This window comes from Arvicola amphibius, chromosome 1 (genome assembly GCF_903992535.2).
Source record: "Arvicola amphibius chromosome 1, mArvAmp1.2, whole genome shotgun sequence".
Taxonomy (NCBI): Eukaryota; Metazoa; Chordata; class Mammalia; order Rodentia; family Cricetidae; genus Arvicola; species Arvicola amphibius.
In genome coordinates, this window is record NC_052047.1 from 182,667,709 (window position 1) to 182,692,649 (window position 24,941).

A 24,941-nucleotide genomic window follows, 5' to 3' on the forward strand; every position below is an offset into this window, starting at 1 on the left:
CATTCTGTAGGTTGATTTTTGTTTGCTTTTGAGGCTGGGTCTCATTATCCAAGGCTGGCTTCCAACTCATGGTCCTCTTGCCTCAGCCTCCCAGGGCCTCAGTTATAGACATGCATCACCATGATCAATAATAGGTTGATATTCTGTTGCACCAGGCAACATGTTTCAATGTAGTCAAATATTAAAACTTAAAACAGAATTCCTTGAGGCCACATCTTATTCTATTTTGTATCTCTAGTATCTGGCACATTGCCTGGTGCTAGCAGTACTTTCCACTAACTGTTGTCAACAGACTGGCAGAAATATTTCAGATCATTTAGTTCTTCTTGCCTAATAGAAGGCAGTTATAGAAAAAGGTTCTGGCCAATGTCCCTGGTCCCATGGTGATTACATTGGGATACAGAAACTCAGAAGTCTTGAGAGTTCTCAGGTTCTAACACTCCCCAAGAACAAGTGAACATGGAGGTTGTATTTTATTTGAGTATGACATTAGTATGAAAATATAAAAAAAGGTTCAGATTTCCACTTTAGTTCTCAATGGTGCTTTTCTGTGATGGCTTCAAATAGAATTTTCTTTCAGAGATAGTTTTAAACATGAACCATTCATTTGTCTACTTATTAATTCATCCAGCATTTACAGAGGAACTACTCGTTGAGAAGTGTTTTATCTGTTCAAAAGAATAGCTGAGTGCAAATTTCTGGAAAAAGAACCTTACCAGATGGCAGAAGACATTGTATTTTTATGAGGTCCAGTGGAAATTGTAGACATCAGATCCTCATTATTTAGAATGAATGAATCTAGTATATCTCAAAATGTGACCCTATGACATGTAATACACAAAATCAGTAGACAGATGCCTATTCAAGGTAGAGCTCTCAGATCTACTCTAGCCACACTAAACCAGAGTTTCAGGAACAAGACTTGACACATTATTATGAGCAGCACTAGTTATTTTGATTGGCTCACTAACTAAAGGGGTCTGGCTGGAAAGACCTACATGCAATTGCTTAATATGATTTAGTTTCCTCTTCCTTTTTACAAAAGTCTACTCCTACATGGCTGATTCTAGAATACTAAGAACGATGTAAATATGGATCAGAATCATTAGCTCTCAAAACCAAGACTTCAATGAGCATGAGCAATGATTATCTCCTTAAACTAGCCCCAAGAGAATCCCCGGGGAAAAGAAACAAGCAAACTTGCCATTGAAGAAGCCTTTTAAATAAAAATAAAGAGTTCCACTTAATTTTAAATTTAGGACAAAGTTGGACGAAGAAAATGTCTATTTATTTCTTGTTTGTTTTAATGGACCTTTAATATGATTCCCATGTGGCATTTTTATTCTTTGAATTTTACTTTTTGTTTTAATTAATTTATAACAACTGTACATATTCATAGGATACTGTGCACTATTTCAGTTTTTATAATGAGGATCTTCACCTCTTCATGATTTCTTTACATTCAGAGCCTCTGAGCTTCCTTCCAGGTACTGATAAGCTATGTCACTGTGACTAGTCAGTCACCTTGTTTTGCTGGAAAAATGAATGCATTTCCCATCACTCACTGTGTTATGATTTTATCCCACTTCTCTATTCGCTCCCCTCTCTTCTCTTCTAGCTTCTGCCATTTTCTAGTTCGAGTGAATTATTTTACCTTTTCCACAGGGAAGGGAACATGCAGTATTTGTCTTTCTCCAGCTCCATCTACTTTGCTGGAAATGACAGAATTTCATTCTTCATTGCATAAGAAACCTTACACTATTTCTTTATCCATTTGTCCACCGATAGATACCTTGGTTGATTCTCTATCTCAGTTATTTTCAACAGTGCTGCAGGTAGTCTGGGAGTGCAAGTAGCTCTTTGAGATGATGGCATGCTTTGGTTGTGTAGTCCTTTGCCTGTTTTTTGAGACATTTCTGCACTATTCTCTATGCGTGTGTACCAGTTCCTTACCCATGAAATCATTCGTTAGAACAGCTCTAGATCTTGGTGTGACAAATATAAACTCTTCTAACTGAGGAAAACAATAATGACCCACAAGCATCACTGAAAAAAGGGGATGTGGCCACATCCATCTGGAATCTTTTCCTACCCTGGTTCCCACAGCACTAAATTCCAGCTGAAACCCTGTGACCTTTTCCTTGTCATTCTTCCAAACACATCAACCAACAGATAATTTTACTCACTTTCTGAATTTTCCTAATCTGGTCAGAGAGTGTGTCTAAGAGACGAGTTTTCAGGAAGTCCATCACCTTGACCACCCGGCCATCAATGTAGCAACTGGAATAAAAATAAAATAAGAGTCAGATAAAATCCTGACGTGGGGACTAGAAATATACTTCCCTTTGCAGAAGTCTCTGACTCCTGAGGACACAGCCTAGGATTGTACCTGAGTTTTTATATCCAGATAGGTTTTGACTCGGTACTTTTCAAGCAAATAATATACTTTTTATTTTCTCCGTTTCCAATCCCATTTGCCAGCTACCATGATTTTTTTCAGCCTTGCTCAGGTAAGCACCCATTTCTTGCTCTCTGGCAATTGACAGATATTTCATAATCCAAACTGGGTAACTGGGGGAAAGTTCCTTTTTCTCTTGGGAAAGGGACTTGGCCTTCAATCTCATGGCTGTCTCTATCTCTACCTTAAAGCAATAAAGGCATGGGAGAGTTTCAAAGGAACACCCAAACATTTGCTAGCTTTCTACTTTTAAATAAGAAAATAAACAACAGAGCAAAATTCTGATGCAGTGCAGTAAGTCTCAATGACCTTATATGAACGAATAAGTGAGAAAATGGACAAGCAAATGCAAAGAAGTCCACACCTCAGCCCCAAAGCTCTCCCCTGAAATAACAGGGCTGCTGCTCATTTGTTTTACTTTCAGTCTGGTTTTCATTAGGAGCTTAAGGGAATCATCACGCTGCATTGACACTGTTGTGAACATTTGACCAAACAGCCCCATCCCACCTTACGCTGTCCTCTTTTCTGAACCACTTATTCTGAAAACTTAGCAGACACGAGCTCTGGGTTAGGTGACCTTCATTACCTAGAACCCTGCCTTTCTGTCTTGGCAAAACCTGGACTAAATGAAAATTTAAGTGCTTATGATTCCCATTTGCCTAATCCACCAAAGTCTCACTGGTTGATAACTAAAGATGATAGATCTTCTTTCATTTGAAATAAAAGATCTACACACCAGTGCACACAGATCTCCATGAAAGCCCTTTTTAATATGAATCCCCATTACAGCACATGTTACATGGGATGGGGAGGCTTATAAACATGGTATTGTAAACAGGAGCTCTGGCTGAGGGAAGGGAAGGAGACAGGTCTTACTCAGCCTCCTGTGGGCCCCTCTCACCACCGTAAGATAGTCCAAAGAACCCGATGTTTAGATGACTGAGATGTTAAAAAACAAACAAACAAAAACCCCAGAGACTTTTGAGTTCAGATCCCTGATTTCTACAGACCTCAGTTTTAGCATATTTAAATTAAAATTTATATCTATCTGTCTGTCTGTCTATCTATCTATCTATCTATCTATCTATCTATCTATCTATCTATCTATCTATCCATCCATCCATCCATCCATCCACCCACCCACCCGCTTGCCTACCTACCTGCTTATCTATCATCTATTTTCTATCTAGTTTTTGTTTGCACATTTGTTTTTGAGACAAGGGCTCACTTTGTAGTCTAGGCTGGCCTAGAACCCACTACGTAGCTTCAGGCTAGCCTTGAACTATGACATTCCTCCTGTTTTAGCCTACTAAGTTCCAAAATTTCAGATGTGTGCCTCCATGTTTGGTAGTTTTCTTATTAATTAAAGAGGGGGGCATATCTGCTCCCTGGGGTTAATTTGAAATCGAGGAGATTATGAACCTAAGATGCCTGGCACACAGCAGGCACATAGAAGGCACACAAAAGCTTTTCTTGTTTTCTAACCTTTCCAAGTTCAGTTCAGACATAGGAGACTGGTTGGTAAAATCATGTATGAACACAGAATCCTAAAAAGTAGAAATGCTGTCAGAGGATATGTACTTATATTTTGTGTGTGGTTACTTACATAATGGAATAAAACAATAATATGACTTTTTACATCATCTCTTATTCAAACTCAAGTTCAACAAACATTTATTATGTTTCAGTTCTGGCCACTGCCTTAACATTTCATAACCTTTTCTCGCTAGTATTTCATTATTACCATCTTTATTTTTTTAAACAAGTTGAGCTTGATCATGCATTACATGAAAAATGGGCATACAGGAATGGGATCGTTAAAATTAAAGCCAAGCAAGCTGTGCACTGCTGTTCTAATACACAGCTGAAGAAATGACCCCTTCCATGCTGACAAGTCCTATGACAAACAGAATGCTCTAATTATTCTCACCATAGTCAAGCAAGCATAGTGTAGTTTCTCCTTTTCTCTACATTTATTTCCCAGTAACTGTGAGAACAATTGGTGTTTATAATTTGCTGGCAACACATATAGTTTAATGGTTATTGAGATAAAGATGCCAGACGTCATTTTTCAGTTCTCCACAAATATTTAGACTAACCCATCTGATCTATGGTCCCTTCATTATTTTCCTCTTTTCTTTTATTCCTTTGTACAAGTTACGTAGAACTTAGAGTTAAAAACCCTGGCTCAATATGCTTCGCCACTTACTACCCATGTGATATTTGATCCTGCCACATTTTTCCAAGTTGGCATAAAAAGTGATGGATTTACTTCTAACATTTCATACACATGTATCTGGGTTTCTCTTTCTATAAGATGAGTTAAAAAATTAAAGCCTGGAGCCGGCAAGATGACTCAGTGGGAAAAGAAGCTTGCCACAGAAGCCTGATGATCTCAGTTTGCTTCCTGAGGCCTACCTCTGACTTCCACATGTATGAGCTCTCCCTCTAACTACCTGATTCCCCACCCCCACGTGTGTGTGTGTCTCTCTCTCATACACTCACATGAAATAAATAAAAATGTAACAAAATTTAAAAACTTAAGCCTCTATTATTTTTTTACAGAGTTGCTATGGTGAACAAATAAGGAAAAATACTTGACCCAGAGCCTAGCATATCAAAGATATTCAATAGCCAAATAGACTCTTTCAGGTTACCTCAAGGTTCAAGGTAGCAGAGATTTGACTGGAAGGCTGTGGGCTGGGATTAAGGGAAGCCTCTTTTGAGAGATGAACATACTTGTCCACTACTAGGTTTGAAGGAGGAAAATAAGTATCAGTAAAGGCAAACTCTGGACTCCTTGTAGGTGGGAGAGGGAGACACATGCTCCATATTACTGTTTGCTCAGTGACCGATATTCTCTGTGTCTGGACCCAGAAACAGCACTTTTCCTCCTTCATTTGGCATAGGAGTAGGCGCTCCACTAGAAACTTTAACCTAAGCCTTTTTGAGCCCATTATTGACCCCATTTTTAACCTAAGAAGCTGGATCTGATTATTCTCAGTTGTTCCATGGCTACTCCTGAAAATTGAATTTCAACTGGTGTGGGAAGAGCTACAGGCAGAGAAACTAGTGGACAAAGTTACCTTGACAGTGTGGGCAAGAAGTCATGTGGCTCCGAACAAGGGAGGACATAGAAGGAATGCAAGTGACAGGCTGTGATGAAAGCACTCATAGTATTTCCTTATGCGGTGACAAACCAAGGCACGGAGTGAACAATGACCACGAGCTAAAGAGAGAGAGAGGATGCCTAGGAGAACATTATGCTGAGGACATTGGGTATTAGAGTTGGCCCACAGCTTGTCAAGAGAGATGAAAGATGCAGTTTGAGATATTAAACACACACAGAATGTTAAGGAGGATATGTAGAGCAGATAATTAGAGATAGCAGAAAATCGAGATGGGCAATGTTGACCTGGTCTCTTCTTCAGCTTAAAAGTCATGAGTAGTGCCGGGCGGTGGTGGCGCACGCCTTTAATCCCAGCACTCGGGAGGCAGAGGCAGGCGGATCTCTGTGAGTTCGAGGCCAGCCTGGTCTACAAGAGCTAGTTCCAGGACAGGCTCTAAAAAAGCTGCAGAGAAACCCTGTCTCGAAAAAACCAAAAAAAAAAAAAAAAAAAAAAAAAAGTCATGAGTAAAACTATGGCGATAGATGAGGCTGCTAAACAAATAAGGGAAGGTCATAGAGATGTCAAAGACCCTTTAAAGTAATTCTCAAATATGGCCCTGGGCATTGCCTGTACCTTTGACCCAAGGAAGGAACCAAACCCCTTTACTACCCTAAACAAAACAGTACCTTTCTAACAACCTCAGTCTGAGTCTAATTTATATCTGGATGTCAAAGGACTCCTCATTTTAGACGGAGAATTTCAGCAATTTTCATTTGCAACTTAAATTCACTTTTGTCTTAAGCTATTGAAACAGGAACTTTGGTCACTAAAATTTGGGACCAAGAGAAGGAACGGAAATCAATAACAGAGCATGAACTGAATAACCCTGAAGCCTCTTTTATTATACTTTATTTTCTAATTTTTGACAGGATCTCGTTTTAATCAAGTCTAGTCTAGAATAATTCACTGTGTATCATAAGTTGGCCTCAACTCACAAAGAGCCTCCTGTCTCAGCCAATTGAAGGCACTTGGGTACCAGCAACACCTCTCCATAGCGTCATAGTTACAGACAACATACAGACATAATATAGACACAGATGTGGGTATGAAGAAAGCAAAGCAGTCATGCTCACCAATAGGTTACTGAATCATGATGATGAGGGTCATTTATTTATTACTCACTAAGCTACAGCCTCAGCTCCAAAGATACTGATTTCTAAGAAAGACCAGGTAAAAGAAAACCAGTCTAGATTGTGATAATTTTTCAGTCATTTGGGGGCAACTCTCTTCCTTTCTGTCTTTTGCCCTCAGAAGATCATGATGATTCTTAGCTACCCATCAGTCTCCTGAGTTACTTAATTTAGCGATGGCAGCAGAGGATTCTGAAGAGAGATGTGTCAAGAAGAAAGCAACTGGTGGTGGGAGAGCAAAGAAACTCTTCAATTAGAGAAACTCTAGAAACTTCTGTATAAATCCCAACAGGGTGATTTTAGAATCCCCTACAGTAACGCTTTTATAAACCCCAAATTCTCTAAGGTTACACAAAGAAGTGAGTCACTCAGTTGATGGGTGCAGCCAGGAAGACGGTGCTGAAATAACTCTTCATAACTATTGCAACAGCTGAAACATTCAGGCACCATCAGAAGAGTTTGTCTTGCTTGATGGCAGCTCTTGTCATTCTTGTCTCTAGACTAGCAGGTCACACCAATCATGGCAAGAATGGCTGGTTATTCAAAGCAAATGGATCCTCTTATGAATTTATTCACTAATTTTCTTACATATTTAAGAAAAGCTACAAAAAACTAAGATTTTATTTACTATATATCTTATTTTTAAAAGTATTGTCTTTTTATTATAAGAGAAATAAATGCAAATTAAAAAATAAGCACACACAAAATAAAAGTATAAAATGAGGAGTCACTTAAGAGACCAACACTGTGAACCATTGTTCACATTTTGATAAATATCCTCCTAGAGTTTCTCATAGTTGGTGCACATGAAATTTCCTATTATGTACTGAGTAAAACCTATTCTAGATCCTACTGACTAGCATATAAATTTAAACTTGCCCTACCTAAGACACCCAAGTCATCTCACAGAGATATTGTTCAAAACATCCTGCTTTGGTTTTTCCTCTAGCTTGACCATGTATGGAGAGATACCCTGCCATCCAGCTGCAGCTCCAGTGTCTGTCCGCCTACCTCTTTCCCCATCCTCAAGATTCAGTTTTAGGGCTGTGCTACAATTAGCCACTTAGGCCTATTAGCTTCTTAAAACGTTTAATGAAGAGAGTTTGTTGGCTCCAGGGGCAGCTGGTTTTGTTTACCTGTCCCTTTACTTTAAGAGGAAAAACCTTTGCCCCTTATTATCTGACCCCTTCTTTTATTTCACGTAATTGCATTAGGGCTGACTTCCCAAAGCTCAGGAATTTCCGGACCTTTTTTTTTTTTTTTTTTTTTTTTGCTGCCTGCTGCTTTCAAGGAGGAGGGGTAGTCTACTCAGAATTTTAACACTCAGCCTGCTGACTGGGCAGGTAATTCCATAAAACTGGAACCTTCCCTCCACATGGGGAGAAGCTTAAAAAAATCATTAGAACAACCCTGTTGACCTGTGAAATCTAGTTTGACCCCTGGAAGCCAAACAGTGGAAAAGGCTGATTGGAGACCCCATTGAGCTGTGTAAGTGTGCTTGCCCCTCCTCCCCAGGGCCGCACTCTGGGCTCCTGCAGAGGCACCTCTTTGCATCTGCCATAGGGTTTGGTTTTGAGGCAGCACCATTCCTTATCTTCTTTGCAGTGTGTCAAACTTCCTATCTTGTGTCTAAAATTACTTAGGGCAGGAAAGCTTGAAAGAAGAGAATACTGCTACAAAGAAAGACTCTAGGCAATAAAATGCTTTTTGAGCTTTCTTAAGCTTGTTTGGATAATTCCATGCATAAATTATTCAACAGAGTAAAATATTACAGTTAAGGGATTTAAGTTTGTACTATGAAAAGAAAAAAAGCAAATTAGTATTTGCTTTATTTGCATAAAACTAGGATTATGGACATCCCACTAGCACACAATAAACACTCAAAAATATACTCAACAAAATAATTAGTGACTGCATGATTCAATCCACGGTGAGCCAGAGACATAGATCTGAGGGTGAAGGGTCTCAGGGCTAAGCACCCCATTCCTAATCTGTCCCTCTCAGTTAACTCCTTGCAGATTTTGGATCCTGAGCTGAAAGTGTAGTGGAGAGACACTGTGTCTTGGCAGGGGCTCAAACAGCTGGACCTTGATCCCAGCAGTGCTGGGGAGAGTATGCAGGAAGCTGGAAAAGGAACGGGTGGGAAAGTCCTGCATAGTATAGCCAGGGGACTGGGCTCTGAAGAGGCTGGCTCCAGGGATTTGCAGTTATAGCAGGCAATGGCACTGAGCTTGAGGGCAGGAAGGCATCCAGGTGTTTTATGTCTGAAAACTGATTGTGGGGTCATCCTTGCAATGAGATCAAATGTGCAAAATATAAAATTAGGCTCAAAAGTAAATATTTATATAGAATGACAAAATAAATGACGACAAGCCCCCAGAAACTTGAAGATCTATCTTCTTTCTGTCTCTGTTCTTACCCCTTTCCCCTTTTCCTCTAGTTCCCATTCTCCTGCTCTTTAGGCAATTTACTAAAAATGTATACACAGAAATACTTCTTGATAGCACCCTTTAGAAAAGCCTAGCAATGCTCAATAACTCCTAGAAGTCAAGGAAACCAATTCTAGAAAAGGTTAGTAGTTAGAACCAGTAACTTACTGGTAAATCTAACAGTGAGGTATCAGTAGGAGGAACGGCAGGGCCGAAGATGCCGGCAGTATTTTTAAAAGGTCTCTTTATTTTTGAGAATTTCATATATGTATGCAATGAAATATGATCACTACCATGTGTTGGCCCCTGCATGCTGCTATACCAACCTACCTACCAAAGTTTGCTCACTGGCAAAATAGTGGCATAGCTGTTATAGGTGTAATAACTGATTTCTGGCTGGAGGTGACAGCATCTACCATGGAAACTTGGAAACTAGAATATGGATAGAATTTTCATGTTCATGTATTGGAATAATTAATATTTTGAAAAATATAACAACAGAACTAATACAATCCCTATTAAAATTCCAATGACATTCTTCACACTGAAAAAAATAAAGAAAAAATCATACGGAAATCCACAATATCTCAAAAAAGTAAAGTAATTCTAAGCGGATCTCTGTGAGTTCGAGACCAGCCTGGTCTACAAGAGCTAGTTCCAGGACAGGCTCCAAAGCCACAGAGAAACCCTGTCTCGAAAAACAAAAAAAAAAAAAAAAAAAAAAAAAAAAAAAAAAATAATAATAATAATGCTAGATATCAGAATTATACTATAGAACCACAGTGACAGACTACATGGAACTGGTGCAGAAACAGACATGCAAACCAATGAAATAGCAGACAGAGGACCCAGAAGTAAACTTATATAGCTGTAGACATCTAAATTTTGACAAAGATGCAAAAACATACATTAGAGAAAAGACAGCCTCCTCGGCAAATAGTGTTGGGGAAACTAGACATTCACTTGCTGAAGAATGAAATTAAAAACATATCTCTAACTCTGAGGAAAATCAACTTAAAATGGATCAGGAAATTTAGTATAAGGTGTTGAAATAGCTAGAAAAGCATAAAAATTATTTTAAGATGTAGGCAGATGAAAGAACTTTCAGGAAAGGAAGCAATTCTAAGAACTAACTAGTCAGATTACATAAAAGTAAAAAGATTCTTCATAACAAAGGAAATAATCACCAACATGAAGGGGCAGCCTATAGGATGGGAGAAAGCTTTCCTTGCTGTTCCTCAAAAGGGTTTAATGGTTGAATGCGAAGAACTGTGTGAGGCCGAGATAGGAACAGCTGGTAAAGCAGCTGCCACACAAGCCTGTGAGGGCCTGCTTTTGGGTCCTGAGCACCCACGACAAAACTGGGTGTAGTGGTACATGCCTGTGGAGGCAGGAACAAGAACATCTCTGAAGTGAAGAACAACTAGTCTTGTTAATCTGGTGAGCTCCAGGATCAGGGAGAAATCTTGTCTCAAAAGATAAGGTGGAGAGGGACAGAGGAGAATACTGCAGCAATTTCTGGCCTCCACAGGCATTTGCACACAACACACACACACACACACACACACACACACACACACACACTAAATAAACAGTAACTACAAAAATGAAATACTATCTTTCCCCTGAAAAACCCCTTCCAATCAATAAATGGACTGATGGAACTAGGGAGGATGTAGAGAAAGAAGAATCCTTATTTGTTCCTTAGACATGTAACTGGGTACAGTCATCATTGAAATCATTTTGGAGATTCTTCCAAAAATTAATATCAGAGAAAACACATGACCCAGTTTTACTACTCCTAGGCATATAGTGGAAACACCCTAAGTCTTGCCATAGAGATGCTTGTATACTCATGTTTACTACTGCACTATTTATAATAGCCAAGAAATAGAGTCAGCCTAGATGAATGTATCAAGAAAACGTGGTATATAGCACAGTAGAACTTTACTGAGTTATAAAGAAAAATGAAATCATGATATTTACCAGTAAGCAAAATAAAATAGACTCATAAAGACAAACACTGCATGCTTTTCCTCTTATAGGATTCCTAGATTTTAATTTGTATGTATGCATTGTGCTTGTGTGTGTGTGTGTGTGTGTGCGCGCGAGTGTGTAAATGTCATGTAAGTAGAAAGACAACCATGAAAAGAAAAAAGGAGATCTTGTTAGAGGGGAGGGAAAGTGGAATACAAGTGATCTGAAAGTTGGGGCTGCAGGACAGAAGGGAACCAATAGAAAGGCATTTAGACAGAATCCAGGAGAGAGATTTGGAGCCAACAGGAACCAAGCATTATAAAAATGCCACAATGAAACGAATTACTTTGCATGCCAACTTAAAAAACTAAAACATAACATAAAACAAAATAAAAACCAAAGTTAAATGAAAATGAAAATTACATATATGTAATATCTCCATATTCATGTAGTTTTATCTAAATTAAAGCTACATGATTTGTATAACTTTTCAAACATGCAAGCTATACTATATGTGGTTTAGAGATTCACATGTATGTAGTAAAAACATTAATGTGTGCTAGAAGCATGCAGTCTGAGATTATTCAGTTATATGTCTGGGAAAATAGTGAAGCCAAACTGGAAAACAAGTGCACTTCTCTTTTATATTTAAATTATTTGTTTCACATAAAATATCATAAGCAAAACCAAAATAAAAGTGATGCTTATAAACCATAAATGGTGGATAATAAGAGCTAATATCTAATTCTGCTTCCATTTTTTATTTTATTAAGGTTAGTATAACAGGAAATCTTATCTTCCTTTGTCCTCAGAAAGAGTGAATGATTCCTCTCTGAGAAAATGTACACACAAGAACTTTTAAAAAATAAAGAAAATAAGGAGAAATATCCTGGCTAACACAACCAGAAATCATTCAAGAACACAAGCCCGCGGACAAAGGTGGAGAAGTGGGTGGACAGCAGGTTGCAGCATCCTCTTTCTGGGAGACTATATGGAATGAAACTTGCCTGAGTTTATGAGGCTACGAGCGGGAAAATCAGTCTTCATCCATTTAAAATATGGCTGTATCATGACGGAAACTAAACTGCATTACCTGCTACGGATTTCTTCTCATTTCCCAGGGCAAGTTGTGTGTAATTGTCTGAATGAAGACAGACCATGCTTTGGTGAGGCAGCCAAATTGCATTTCAGTGGGCAGAAAACTCGTCACGGCTTGTGAGTGAGGGGGTTGACCCTGGAGGGGTCTTGGCAGTTGTTGTTTTTTTTTTTTTTTCTGCAAATGTATTTTCTAAGTTTAATGACAGTATTAAAGCTCTATAAAGTATATAAAGGTACTGAGCTGATGCCTGAGTTTCTTTTTCTAGTTGTGGCATTTCTACCTTAGAACCAGAAGGAACTATATGACTTCAAGGGTCTTCTCATCCATAGGCATGCAGAGCCTGAGATAAAATTGTTGGCTTGTTATAAAAGTCACCACTAAGCTTCCTTCCAATACTTCTGGAAAAAAATGAACCAAATTCTACCTCTAAATCTAGCCCACTGCCACTAAAGAGCAGATGTTGTTGGGTACCACAGTCTCTCCTGGTCACAGGAGTGCCATTGGCAAAGGGAGCCCATTGAAACACACAGGCAATGGTTGGCAATGGATGCGTCTCGGCACTTCAGCTTCCTCATGAGGTGCTTGTGTACTATGGATGAGGTTCCAGCCTGATGATTTTGGCACTTTGTGCTTATAATGAATGATAATGTAACCAAAAACCCCAAGACAGCGCTACTATAGGGTTGTGACATCAGACACTTGAAATAATTTTCACAAGCAAACCCTATCTTCTGTCCATACAGAACCCACTGTGTTTGATCAGCACCTTTCTGTTTGTAGTTTCACTGATTCTTAGAACCTTCCCGAATGAAGATCTGTTCTTCAGATCTCTTCCAGAGGAGACTCCGAAATGCAAGCTAAGAGTAAGGAGGACCGGCACTAGAGTCTGGAGCTCATCTCAAGACCGCTACCTTGGATTGAAAATGGTTAGCATCCCTTGGTCCCTGCTCTCACAGACACAGCTTGTCTGCCTGAGTTGTGGGTCTGTTTGGCACAGAACACTATGCACTAGAACAAGAATCAACAGCTAAGATAAAATGTAGCGGAGGCAGTGAAGCTAATGGGCAATGATTATATCCTCCAAAGGAAGCAAAAAGGAAGGATGTTGTGGCAGCATGATGAAACCTGGACTAACGAAGTCTCCAAGGATTTTGGTCTAGAAGAGAAAAGCACAGTTCAGTAATTTCCAAATCTGCATTTTATCAGAACTGCCTAGGACTACTTTCAGCTTATTTAGTTTTAGTTTGCAAATAGCTAATAGAGTCACATTGCTCAGAAATCAAAAGGAAAAAAAAAGAGTCTATAGTGAGAAGTTCCCCTTCTACCTCCATGTCTTTGTGACCTCATTTCCCCCTTTCTTGCTTTAGTTAGTCCTAAATCTGCCTAGGGAGATCACACAGCCTGAAAGATGAATCTTGAAAGATGAAAAAAAAAAAAAAAGAAAATCTTGATGGGATTAAAATAGACTATGATACAGCAACTGGAGTTCTGAGATAAGGTTATTTAACATTTGAGAAGGAAGTGAGACAATATAAGTTACCAAAGATAAACAGTCACAAGGCAGCATGAGGGCTATACACTCCAAGAACAATGAAGTGTGTCTGAGCATACTGGAAACAAACCTGACTAGGCCTCTAGATTTACCAGTATTCCTTTATTCTCCTATTCTCCCATTCGATCATTATAGTGATCTACTATGTACCAAGTACTTAAGGTACTAGGAACTCAAACATTGAATAGGAGAATTTCTTTTTTCCTGTAAAGCTACAGAAACAAAGTTCTGGAAAGATTTAAAATAGTAAGTTGTTTCACATTGCGATAAATGAAATGCAAAAAAAATATAAAAAAGGACAAAGGCATTACAACGGGCCAGGCATATGGCTCAGTTAGTAAAGAGCTTACCCTGTAGAAATGAAGACCTGAATTTGATTCTCCAAACCCACATAAAAATGCCAGGAGTGGTGTTCACATTTGTGATCACTGGGGCAGTGGAAACAGCATGGTACCTGGGGGTTTCTGGCCAGTCCATCTAGCCTAATTGTGAGCTCCAGGCCAATGAAGAATTTATTCTCAAAGGAGGTAAAGGGTGTATGTAAGAAAGACACCCAAGTTCCTATAGATTTAGGGAGGAAAGTTTTTTTGGCAAAGGGAGAATTATACTCAAGGATTTAAGGGTGGCAGTAATGGAAGGCTTCTAGGAACAGGAAGGAGGCGGAAGCAGAGCTGGGGAAAGGTGGGAGAGGGCTGCAGAGGAGTTCAGACAATCAGTTTGGCTCCTTTGGCCATTTTAAGGGCATTAGTTTAGCTTAATTTTTAATTGGATTAAAGGACAGTGAATGACTTTGAGGAAGTAATGACAAGATCATCCTAGGTGATCACTGAAGGGGAACCAATGGACCAGGTAGCAACTGATTGCTTTAGATAGATGAGGAATTAAAATTATTTGAATTTTGATTGTAGTGCTAGAAATTGTTCAGTGTTTGTAATCTGAACCTTTTTTAAAGATACAATTGGCAAGATGTGATGGTGTCTTACATAATCAGAAAATAAGTGAAACTGTAATTAATGAAATACAAAGTATGACTAAGAACACAAACAGCAAGAACCAAAAAACTGACAGCACTCAACATATACCTTCAATAATAACTTTAAATATTAACAAAACAACAACAATAACAACAAAAACTAGATGAATGGATTAAGAAACAAAAACTATCTTTTTGTTGTTTATTAGAAACCCATCTTATCTTTAAAGATAGGCACCACCTTAAGAGAAAGATGGAAAAAAATATTCCAAACAATTTAGATTAGGAAACAAGTAGGCATTGCAATCCTAAAATCATCAAAATGGCCTTCAAACTAAAACGAATCATAAGAGATAAGAAAGAGTATGTTGTTCTAATCAAGGAGGCAAGTAATCAAGAAATTTTTACAATACTAATCATATATATCAAAATCTGGCAACTCAATGACATAAAAGCATATTAATGGAATTAAAGACACAGACTAACACAAATCCTATAATAGTAAGTGAATTAAATTCCCTACTTTCTTCAATAGATAGGTAATCTAGGCAAAAGATAGGCAGAAATCTCAGTATTGTATGATAACTTACATCAAATAGACCTAACAGATATTTACCAAACAGAAAAGAATACAAATACTCATTATGCTCAGAAGTGCATGGAAAATTTTTTAAAACAAACCTAACGCTGGACACAAAACTAAACTTAATAAATACGTAAAATCAAAATAACTTCTTGTATCATATCTGACCATTATGCAATAAAAAATATACAGCAAAAACATTCTAGCATGTATATAAACTTATGGGAATAATCAGCTCAACTAATGAATGATGAGTCAAAGAAGAAATAAAAAAAGAAACCAAAATATTCTGGAACTAAAAATTGAATCCTAAACCCTGGGGCACATTAAAAGCAGTTCTATAAGATAAATTTATAGGTCTAAGTACTTACATTTAAAAAAAAAGAAAAGAGCACAAATAAACGACTTAATGATGCAACTAAAAAAATCTGGAAAAACAAGAACCAAAATCAAACTCAGTAGATCAAAGATATAATAAAAATCAAAGCAGAAATTAATAAAATGGAAACAAAGAAAACAATAAAAAGAATCAATGAATCTATGTGTTGGGCAATGTAACTATGTAAAGCATTTGTTTATGCTGCCTTTGTTAATGATGTTAGCATGTGTTACATTTGTCCTGTATTTGTTTAACTATGTAATGATGTGCTGTTGCTTCACTTTACCTGCCTAAGGCACCTGATTGGTCTAATAAAAAGCCAGACAGCCAATAGCTAGACAGAAGAGAGACAGGCAGGGTGGTAGGCAGAGAGAACAAGAGGAGAGGAAAGAGAGAAGATAATGAGGGAGAAAGAGAGGAACAGGGCTGGGACCAGAAGCCAGGTAGTTTCCCAGCCAGCCAGACACAAAAAGCAGAAAAGTAGGACATCCAGAAGGACAAAATGGCAAAAAGCCCTGAGGCAAAATGTAGAGGAAGAAACAGGTTAATTTAAGTAATAAGAGCTAGCAAGAAATAAATGGAAAATAAATCTGGCCATTTATAGCTAATACTAAATATCTGTGTCATGATTTGGGAGCTGGTTGGTGGCTTAAAAGAAAGTCTTCTACATTTGGTGTTCCAGCATGGGGCTGGAATTTCCATATAGGTACTGAAAAAAAAGCCAGTATACTAAGTAGAAGCAGCAAGCTAAGTGTGTATAAAATGCCTGCCATGGTGTAGGCTCCGACTTCCTAGAACAGGGGTGGTTAAATGCAGCTGCAGACTGGGGTCTCACACTTAGGCTTGGCTTTCACAGATCAGAAAAGGGGGCAGATCCAGCCACCAGAGCTGCCAGTGTAGGGCCTAGCCACCACCACTTAGTAGGTTAAAGTTTGGCTCACTCATCAGAGAACGATGCAAATTCACAGTTGCAGGCACTTAGTAAAGCAGGTTCAGATGGGGAAAATAACCTCTAACAGGTTTACAGTGTGTTTAAAAATGTGCGTAGGTTTAAGAAAAAGAAAATGGGTATAGACAGTCATAGAAAAAATAGTTTAAAAAAAGTAAGGTTTTAAAAGAAAGAGTAAAGTAATATAAAAAGGATAAGCCTTGTAAAGATGGGAAATACATAGGGAGTCTGTATGATGTGTTGTTGACTTTGAATTTTTTGAATGCTGATGAGTCAACAGCAGCTGCTGAGAGACATGGGTTTGTAAAAAGAACTACAGAATTAAACCAGCCTAGATACTTTAGGGATGGCTTAACTTCAAAATTGAAGTCAGGAAATGTACTGTTTTGGGAAAGAGATTATGCTTTTGTTTCCATAGGAAATGAAAGGCTATGGATCCCTTCAAGGTTGATAGAGATCAGGTTTGATTGCAGGTGACTTCCTGAAAATCTTAGCTACGGATATAAAGAAATAAACCTAGAAAAGCTACAAGACATATTTTACCTGCTCAAACATGAAACAAAAAAATCATTTTTGGCTAGTTTGTGTACCAAGTCCATACTTGTGTTACTGCAGATATGTTACCTTTGAAAGTTTATGTGTTTTCAAAGTGAGGGGAACAGATACCAATGTAAATGGGTGGCCCAGGTAATCCAGCCTCTTTGAGTCCCTCTGTTGCAGTTTTCTTAGAGTTCTGCTCCAGAACTGCTTCAAGGCTGCTGGACGAGATGGTCCAGCCTCAGACTATTCCAGCCAGGACTCAGATAAGCCTTGCACTTTCCCATAACACAGACACTGGTCAACAAATGATATAGCTAGCTCTTCCAGGACTTGACCATATCTCAATTTTCTGGTTCCCTAAAGATGCCAGTCATCCACAGACAACAGGAAGCAGTTTAGAGTATACAATAACCACATTCCCAAGAGGTGGGATGGGTGTTTTTTGGTTGTTTGGTGGGTTATGAATGTTTGTCATTGTCTAGGGGTAATATGGAAATATAAGATCAAAAGACAACTATTAATCTCAAATATTTTACTTTGGTGTGGATTTTGTATACTGATACAAATTTAAGGTTATTTTAATCATAGCACACTGTATATATGTCTCTATTCTTGTTTAAGGGATTTTTGTATATTGATACAAAATTAAGGTTATTTTTGTTAAAACACACTGGATATCTGTTTCTACTCTTGTTTAAAGCATTGTATCTATGCAGTTCATTTAACAATGTAAGGTAATGTTCTAGTCTTTGACAGTTATTATTATAAACAATTTAGGATAATTAAAACACACAAGTTAGTAGTTAGCTATAACAATCAAACATGTAGTTATGTTAGGTAAGTTTTCAATATCATATAGAGATATATTGTAGTAGATGGTCTTCAAACACTTCAAAGACCTACAGAACATGAAATTTAAAATACTTTATTAACATAGGGCTTTTCATTGACAGTGAGACACATTTGCTTGTGTCAACACCAATTTATTTCGAAAAGGATGATAGGCATTGAGGAACATTCAGAATGGAGTTTGCTTTCAATATGGCTAAGGTAGCCATTTGAGTAAGAAACTGTCATTGCCTTGACTGCTGATAGTGTAACATTCAAACTGGACAAGCAGGACACAAAGGAAAGTCACTGCTCAACTTTGCCAAAACAAGGTATGACAGTCCTTCAAAATTCCTGCTTCACAGATGAATATGCTAGATATTCTAGGCCAGTAGACTGAAAAAGGATGCTCCAATGTTGCAGAGGAACATTGTGACTGATCAGGCAGCCAAATTTCTATAGTTTTGGAAGTTGCTTGCTCTTCACTTTCTGTTTACTCAGGTAATATTATATCCTTTTGGGGTCTTTGATAGTGTTAAAGACTAGATAGTTATAGTTACAGTTTTCTTTAGTTATAATAAAAATAAATTAGGTACAGAGCTTTGGACTTATCAAGATAGGATAGATAATAGAGTGATTTCTTTAACACTTAGATAGTGTTAAAGACTAGACAGTCTATCAGAATATTGTAAGGGAATACTTAAGGACATGTACTAAAATAATTTAAGAAATCTAAAAGAAATGGATGCGTTTTATGCTGTGGTCAGGAAAGTTATCTTATTAGAAACCTTTAACATCATTGTCCTGTTCCTCCCCCAGTGAAACATTAAGAGTAAACCTATTTTCAATAGTTGGTGCTTGATGTTAGGTTGAAGCCTATAAAACTGCCTTTTCATGGGTGAACAAAGTTGATCAATAGCTTTCTAGGCAATTTAATCCTTAACATGTACTACCCCCTATCCTATGAGCTAAACACACAGAGTAAAGCTTCTTGGAAAGTCATAGCTGAATATAGGCACAAATGATCAGAAAGAAACTATTAATTATTGAATAGAGTCTGCAAAATGTGCTGTAACAGTGAATTCAGTGGCTCTTTACAACCTGCTCACTAAATATTTAATATACAGGTTTTGCATTTTTTCTTGTTAATTAAAATTCTTAGTATAATTGGACAAAAATACTTGTCCACAAATGTTTCTAGAACTGCTGGGAAGGAAACTATGCTATCTAGTAACATTCCATGAATCTCTGAGTAAAGGATTCATAAAATCTGGGTAGATCATGATATTATACACTGTCTCTTTCCCATGTCTTGAACCCAAATTCAAGCAAATAGCAGTCCCAGTAAAAACATATAATCAAAAGAAAGTTGGTATGCAGGCAGTTATATTTTTCTTGTGTCATCTCCAATTCTTTCAATAGTCTTTATTTTTTGTACTAATCATGTATGAAACATTGACCAAAGCAAAGAAGAAGGGACTATGAAGGACTCTTCTTTCTCCCAACACCCCTAAGTCTTTCATGTCTCTCTTAAACACAAACAATTTATAATTTTATGGAGGCTTTATATGCTCTAGTTAAAAGGCATTTTGAAAAAAGAGTTCTTGGGGGACTGGGGATTAGCTATGTTCAGTATGAAGGCAAAAGGAAGAATGCTCAATCTTGGTGTCAACATAGGGTTCTTGTAAACTCAAAAGGGAATCACTGAGGTCTTGACTGTGATAGAAAATACAGATCTGGGAAATTGCTTCTGATCTGAAGGGGTTTCTTGTGAATTCTGAGGTGGTAGCTTGTTCATTCCTGAGGCTGAATCAGCTGGTTTCCTTCACACTGAAAGTGCAGCTGGTGGTGACTCTCCTTTGTGTTCCTTCCCTGAAGAGAGTCTCTGTAATCGCCACACACAAACCCTAGCTTGTTATGAAATGAAACATCTCCCATGCTGTAGGAAATCATTACTGTCACAAAGTTCATGCCTAATTTTCCCAAAGGAGGGGTGTTTTCCAGATCCTATTGGCTCTGTGAAACCCCCTTCCAAGCCTATTAAGCTAACCCCAGAATTACAGAATTACCCACAAAGCATGAGAAATGCAAATGGTAAAAGCACTGACAATGCTTGGCCACACTTTTCATGTGATTCACATTAAAGCATCATGAGAAAGCTGAACATGCACTGGAAAAACCATACTAATTACACACAGTGTAAGTGAATTTTAGAAATTACAGAAAATTTGAATTCCTTGACATCTGTGATGGAACTTTACCAGAAGTGTTTGTTTGTTGTTGGTGGTTCTTTTACTTACTGCTAATTTTGTTTCCTTTTACTTGTATGAAATGAAGTGGAAAGGGAAAAACAAAGGGGAAAGACAGGAAGCAGCATCCATGTCCTCACCAAAATGCCACAATTATGCTGCCGTGTAATGGCAATGTTCAGGGAACTGACTGCCCAGAAAGAGTCATGTAATTCTAGACAATAATGAAATTATTTTCTGCAATTCTCAAAACCATCCAACGTAAATTCTAATGACATTACATTTTGCTCTTTGTTGAACACTTAGGAGCTTTTGTTCCTCAAGAAAGGAGTTGTAAGTTTTAGAGAAAAGGGTGGGGTAATGGTGGACACAGACAGTGGTGCAAGTGTATAAGACTTATGGCTCCAGCTGCCATCCGTTTGCGAGTGAGGATAAGGCTGCTTGGTCATTTCTCATCAGAGAGAGAGAAAGGAGACACTTTGCCAAAGGAGAACAAATGTCTGTCAGGGTGTCTCACAGAATGTACTCAGCCCTTTATCGAAGGACAGTAGCTGGGCTCACTCTTGGTTCCTCATCAACACATCAATCATTCATAAGCTTAAGAGGAAAAATATTAAACTGCCCACAAGTTTAATTGATATCCCACAAGTGTGCTCAATTTTTGTTTGAAAACCCAAATGGGGTGCTTCTTGCTTAATTCCAAGGAAAAGTTAAATGTAACTACCAATATAAACTTACATTCAGATTAAATTACAAAAGCTTTCTTCATAAAATTTACCTGAGGTGAGAAAGTGGAATATTCTACTAATGCTAAGATTTTTGAGATGACTTTGAAATCTGCATGGTTTTCCCTGGAAATACCAGGTGCGGTTTGCTCTTGGAAATCAGGGTTTTGACAGTTATAATGATGGCTTGATAGGATCCTGAGTTCCAGTCACCTGCAAGGTAGCCATGTTCTGTAATCCTAAACTCCAAACTTCCAAATGAGTATAATTAACATTGCATGTAATCTGAAAAATACAATCAGACATGCTTACTGCACAGAGAGCCCTAAAGTCAAACATCCACGCTGAGGTAATACAGCTCTTAAAGGGATCAAATGACACCAGAGACAAAGGTATCCAGTTGCTGTGGCAACTGATCCGAAGTGGAGTCCAGCTGTTCCCAGTCTGTTTTCCCAACATCAGAGACTATTCACTCAAGGCAAACCATAAAAATACTTTCTAGCTCATAAAAAAGACATTTTCTGTTTTGTACGCCAGCTCGCTCATCTCCTCAGGCTAAGGCCTGCCTATCCCACTTATTCTTGTCTCTTGCTCAACAGAATAAGCCTGTGGGAGAATTCTGACAACAGTTATACTTAGGTTCCCAAATATAACAGAGAAGTAAGTCTCTTTAGAAGCCAAGGAAGCATGTGATTGCCCCACCCTTAGTCACACAGAAACTCAGCTATAACCTTTCAGGTTACTCTTACTGACCAGGTGCTTAAACTTAGCCCATCTGTGTGGGCAAATGTTTTCAAAGTGAAAATTTCAAGTGGAATTGGAATGGTTACTTATTTTTCTAGAAAACAGGATATGAAGTTTGTCTCTTCAAAATAACTAGTGAGGGAATGGTGTAATAGAATGAGCATGGACTCTTCTCTGTGAAAAAAAATTACTTAAATGCTAGACCATCATCTCTCTGGGATTCCTCAGACAAGAGGAATACTCTTTTGAATGTTTACTTATCTAGAGGAAACTGGGATTGATGAACTCTATTTTGTTAGTGCGGCACTTCTGGGACTCGAGCGAGTGCATAGAACATTTGAGTGTATTATTAAAATGCACATTGTAATGTATAGGGACTGGAGTGGGAACTGGGATTTCCCCTTTCTAAAAACTGCAGGTGATATTAATGCTGCTGGTGTGGAGCTCCCTTTAACACAAGGTAGTAGGGGCTTTCCAGGTTTACATTTATGAGAAGCTGCAACAATACTGGCTCCTTAATGCCAGTTTTGGATGCATTTTTATTCCTGATGATTTGTACCAGGGGTGGGGTGTTTCTGTGACAAATCTGACCATTTTGTTTATGAGTAATTGTAGAAGGAGTTTGGAAATTTGCTCTAGAAAAGTCATTGAGTACTCAGAGCTTGCTGAACTTTTGTGGACACATGAGAAACCAACGGTGAGAAGTGTGCGATGGAGTCTAGTCTAAGAAGTGTGCAATGGAGTCTAGTCTAAGAAGTGTGCGATGGAGTCTAGTCTAAGAAGTGTGCAATGGAGTCTAGTCTGAGAAGTGTGCGATGGAGTCCAGTCTGAGAAGTGTGCGATGGAGGTCTAGTCTAAGAAGTTTCAGAGGGAGACTTGAGGGTCCCTTCAAAACTTTTGACAGAGGCATTCCTGTGCTATTTTGTATTAGGAATCTGTGGTTTCTGGTTAGTTGGGGATAAAGAATCACCTGTGGTTATCAAGAGACTAAACCCACTGAGACAAAAACTTTTTTTCTTTATTGGGACATATGATGTGGTCAGCTGAGACTGAGAAATTAGCTGTCATGAAGAACAGACCAGCTTCATTGAGGTAAAATCGAGGGAGTATTTCCTCAGAGTTAGCACACACACTTGAGGTCCAAAGGAGGCTAAGGCTGCATCTCATGCTGACAGTTGAGCTTGGTAATGTGCAAGAATCTTCCAGGTTGTACTGCTTTTGATGTTATGAAAGCTGTAGGATTGCAGGGTTCACTGAGAGAAATTGAGGCACCATTAGAAGTTAGAAGATGCAGCCTTAGTATCAGTGGAAAACCCAGGATTGAGGGGTCAGGGAGGTTTGACACCATGTGGCAGAGTTCCTGAATGGAGGCTGGAATGCTATCGGTCAAGGTGCAGCCTAAGGTGACCCCAGCATACTGGAGATAACAGGTCCTTGGCAGGACTGTCAAAGACAGTAAAGCTACAAGATTTAATTTAACACTGTTGAAGTTTGGTTTTGCTTTCTTCAGGATGTAACTGTGCTGTAGCTCTTCCCTCTTGGAGTAACAAAGTATTTAGTTTTATTTTCCTTTTTTAAAAAACTTTATAAGAATTTATTGTTATGAGACTTTGGGTATTTTAAGGAAATTTCGCATTTTTTTAAAATATTTGAACTTTTTAAAGACCGTAGTGATGTGAAATGCCCTCTGTATGTTGTGAGTATGTTTTATTACAATTGGTTAATAAAGAAGCTGATTTGACCAATAGTCTGGCAGGAAATCCATGTAAAGATACAGGGAAAAAGAAGTGAGAGTCTAGGAGATTCCAGAAGCTGCCAGGGAAGAAAAATGTGCGGTAACAAGCCACGAGACTCATAGTAAAATATAAAATAATAGAAATGGGTTAATTTAAAAGTAAAAGCTAGTTAGTAATAAGCCTGAGCTACTGGCCAAATTTTTATAATTAATATAAGCCTCTGAGTGTTTATTTGGGAACTGGTAGGCAGGAGAGAAACCTCTAGTTACAGGAGGACTGTTTAACATTGTATTGTGATATTAACATAATATCTTGGGGATAAATGAGAAAGGAAAGTCTATGGTTTAATAGTGATGCATTGATATGTTAAGTTGACAAGAGATCAATTGTGCTTTTTTTTGGTCAACTTGACATAAGCATTTGGAAAGAGGGCACATCTGTTGTGAAAAAGCCTCCATCAGATTGCTTGTATATAAATATATAAGGCATGATAATTTATATACGAGAAACTAGCCCCTTAAAGGTGAGTTCTGGCTGGTATAAAAATGCAAGCTGAGCAAATCATGGGGAGCAAGTCTGTAAGCAGCATTTTTCTATGGTCTCTGCTTCAGTTTCTGATTTCATGTTTCTGCCTTGCTTGAATTCATTCATTGTCTTCTCTCAATGATTAACTGAGATTGCAAAATGTAAGTCAAATAAACTTATTACTTCCAGGTTGATTTTGATCAGTGTTTATCAAAATAATAGAAAGTGAACTAAAACAGAAGTTTTTAATGTAAAATCCAATGTGAACTTGAATAAAAGCAACTGAAGATATGGGTCATTAGGTCATTAGTCACATCCTTCATTCTTTACAAGAATTCTTAAAACAGTGTAGCTTGACCATTTTTCATGACTCTTGACAAGGAAAATGATCCAGAAATTCTCTATTTGTAAAATTATACATATATACACATATATCATCATCAATGCTTCAGGCTTTACTTGGATTTCATTAGACATTATTTTCATAAAGTCCTTCTTATTTATTTATTTACTTTGGTGCTAGATATTGGGCTCAGGCCTTACACATTAAAGCACACCACTGTTGTGCCATACTTAGTGCTTGATTAAAACATTTTTTTCACTTTAAATAATTCTTCTCAAAATCTATTATTATATGGAATAAAAGAGCAACTTTAAGAAGTTATCCTTGCATGAATGTGCTATATGAATCATTTTAGAGATCCTGCAACTTAATTAATATTTAGAAATGTGACTTCTATAATGGCAGTTGTTATAATCCAAGCTCATTAAACACCTGCAACTTCAAGTAGCACGTGTGATAAGCGTTCCCACCACTCTCTCAGTTGTCATTGCTACAGTCCTGGAGAGTAAGAACTGTCAAGGCACCTAAGACCCATTCTGTCTCACAGATGTT

General features: G+C 38.0%; 1 protein-coding gene across 3 annotated transcripts in view; it reads right to left on the reverse strand.

The window, feature by feature from the left end:
- Hpse2 (heparanase 2 (inactive)) overlaps nucleotides 1–24,941 on the reverse strand; it is a 598,898-nt gene that overhangs the window by 167,196 nt on the left and 406,761 nt on the right. For all 3 annotated transcript variants that reach the window (XM_038330395.1, XM_038330387.1, XM_038330379.1), the window contains one exon: nucleotides 2,187–2,280. In XM_038330395.1, the coding sequence (XP_038186323.1) occupies nucleotides 2,187–2,280 (94 nt within the window). The remainder of the gene's footprint in view (nucleotides 1–2,186; nucleotides 2,281–24,941) is intronic.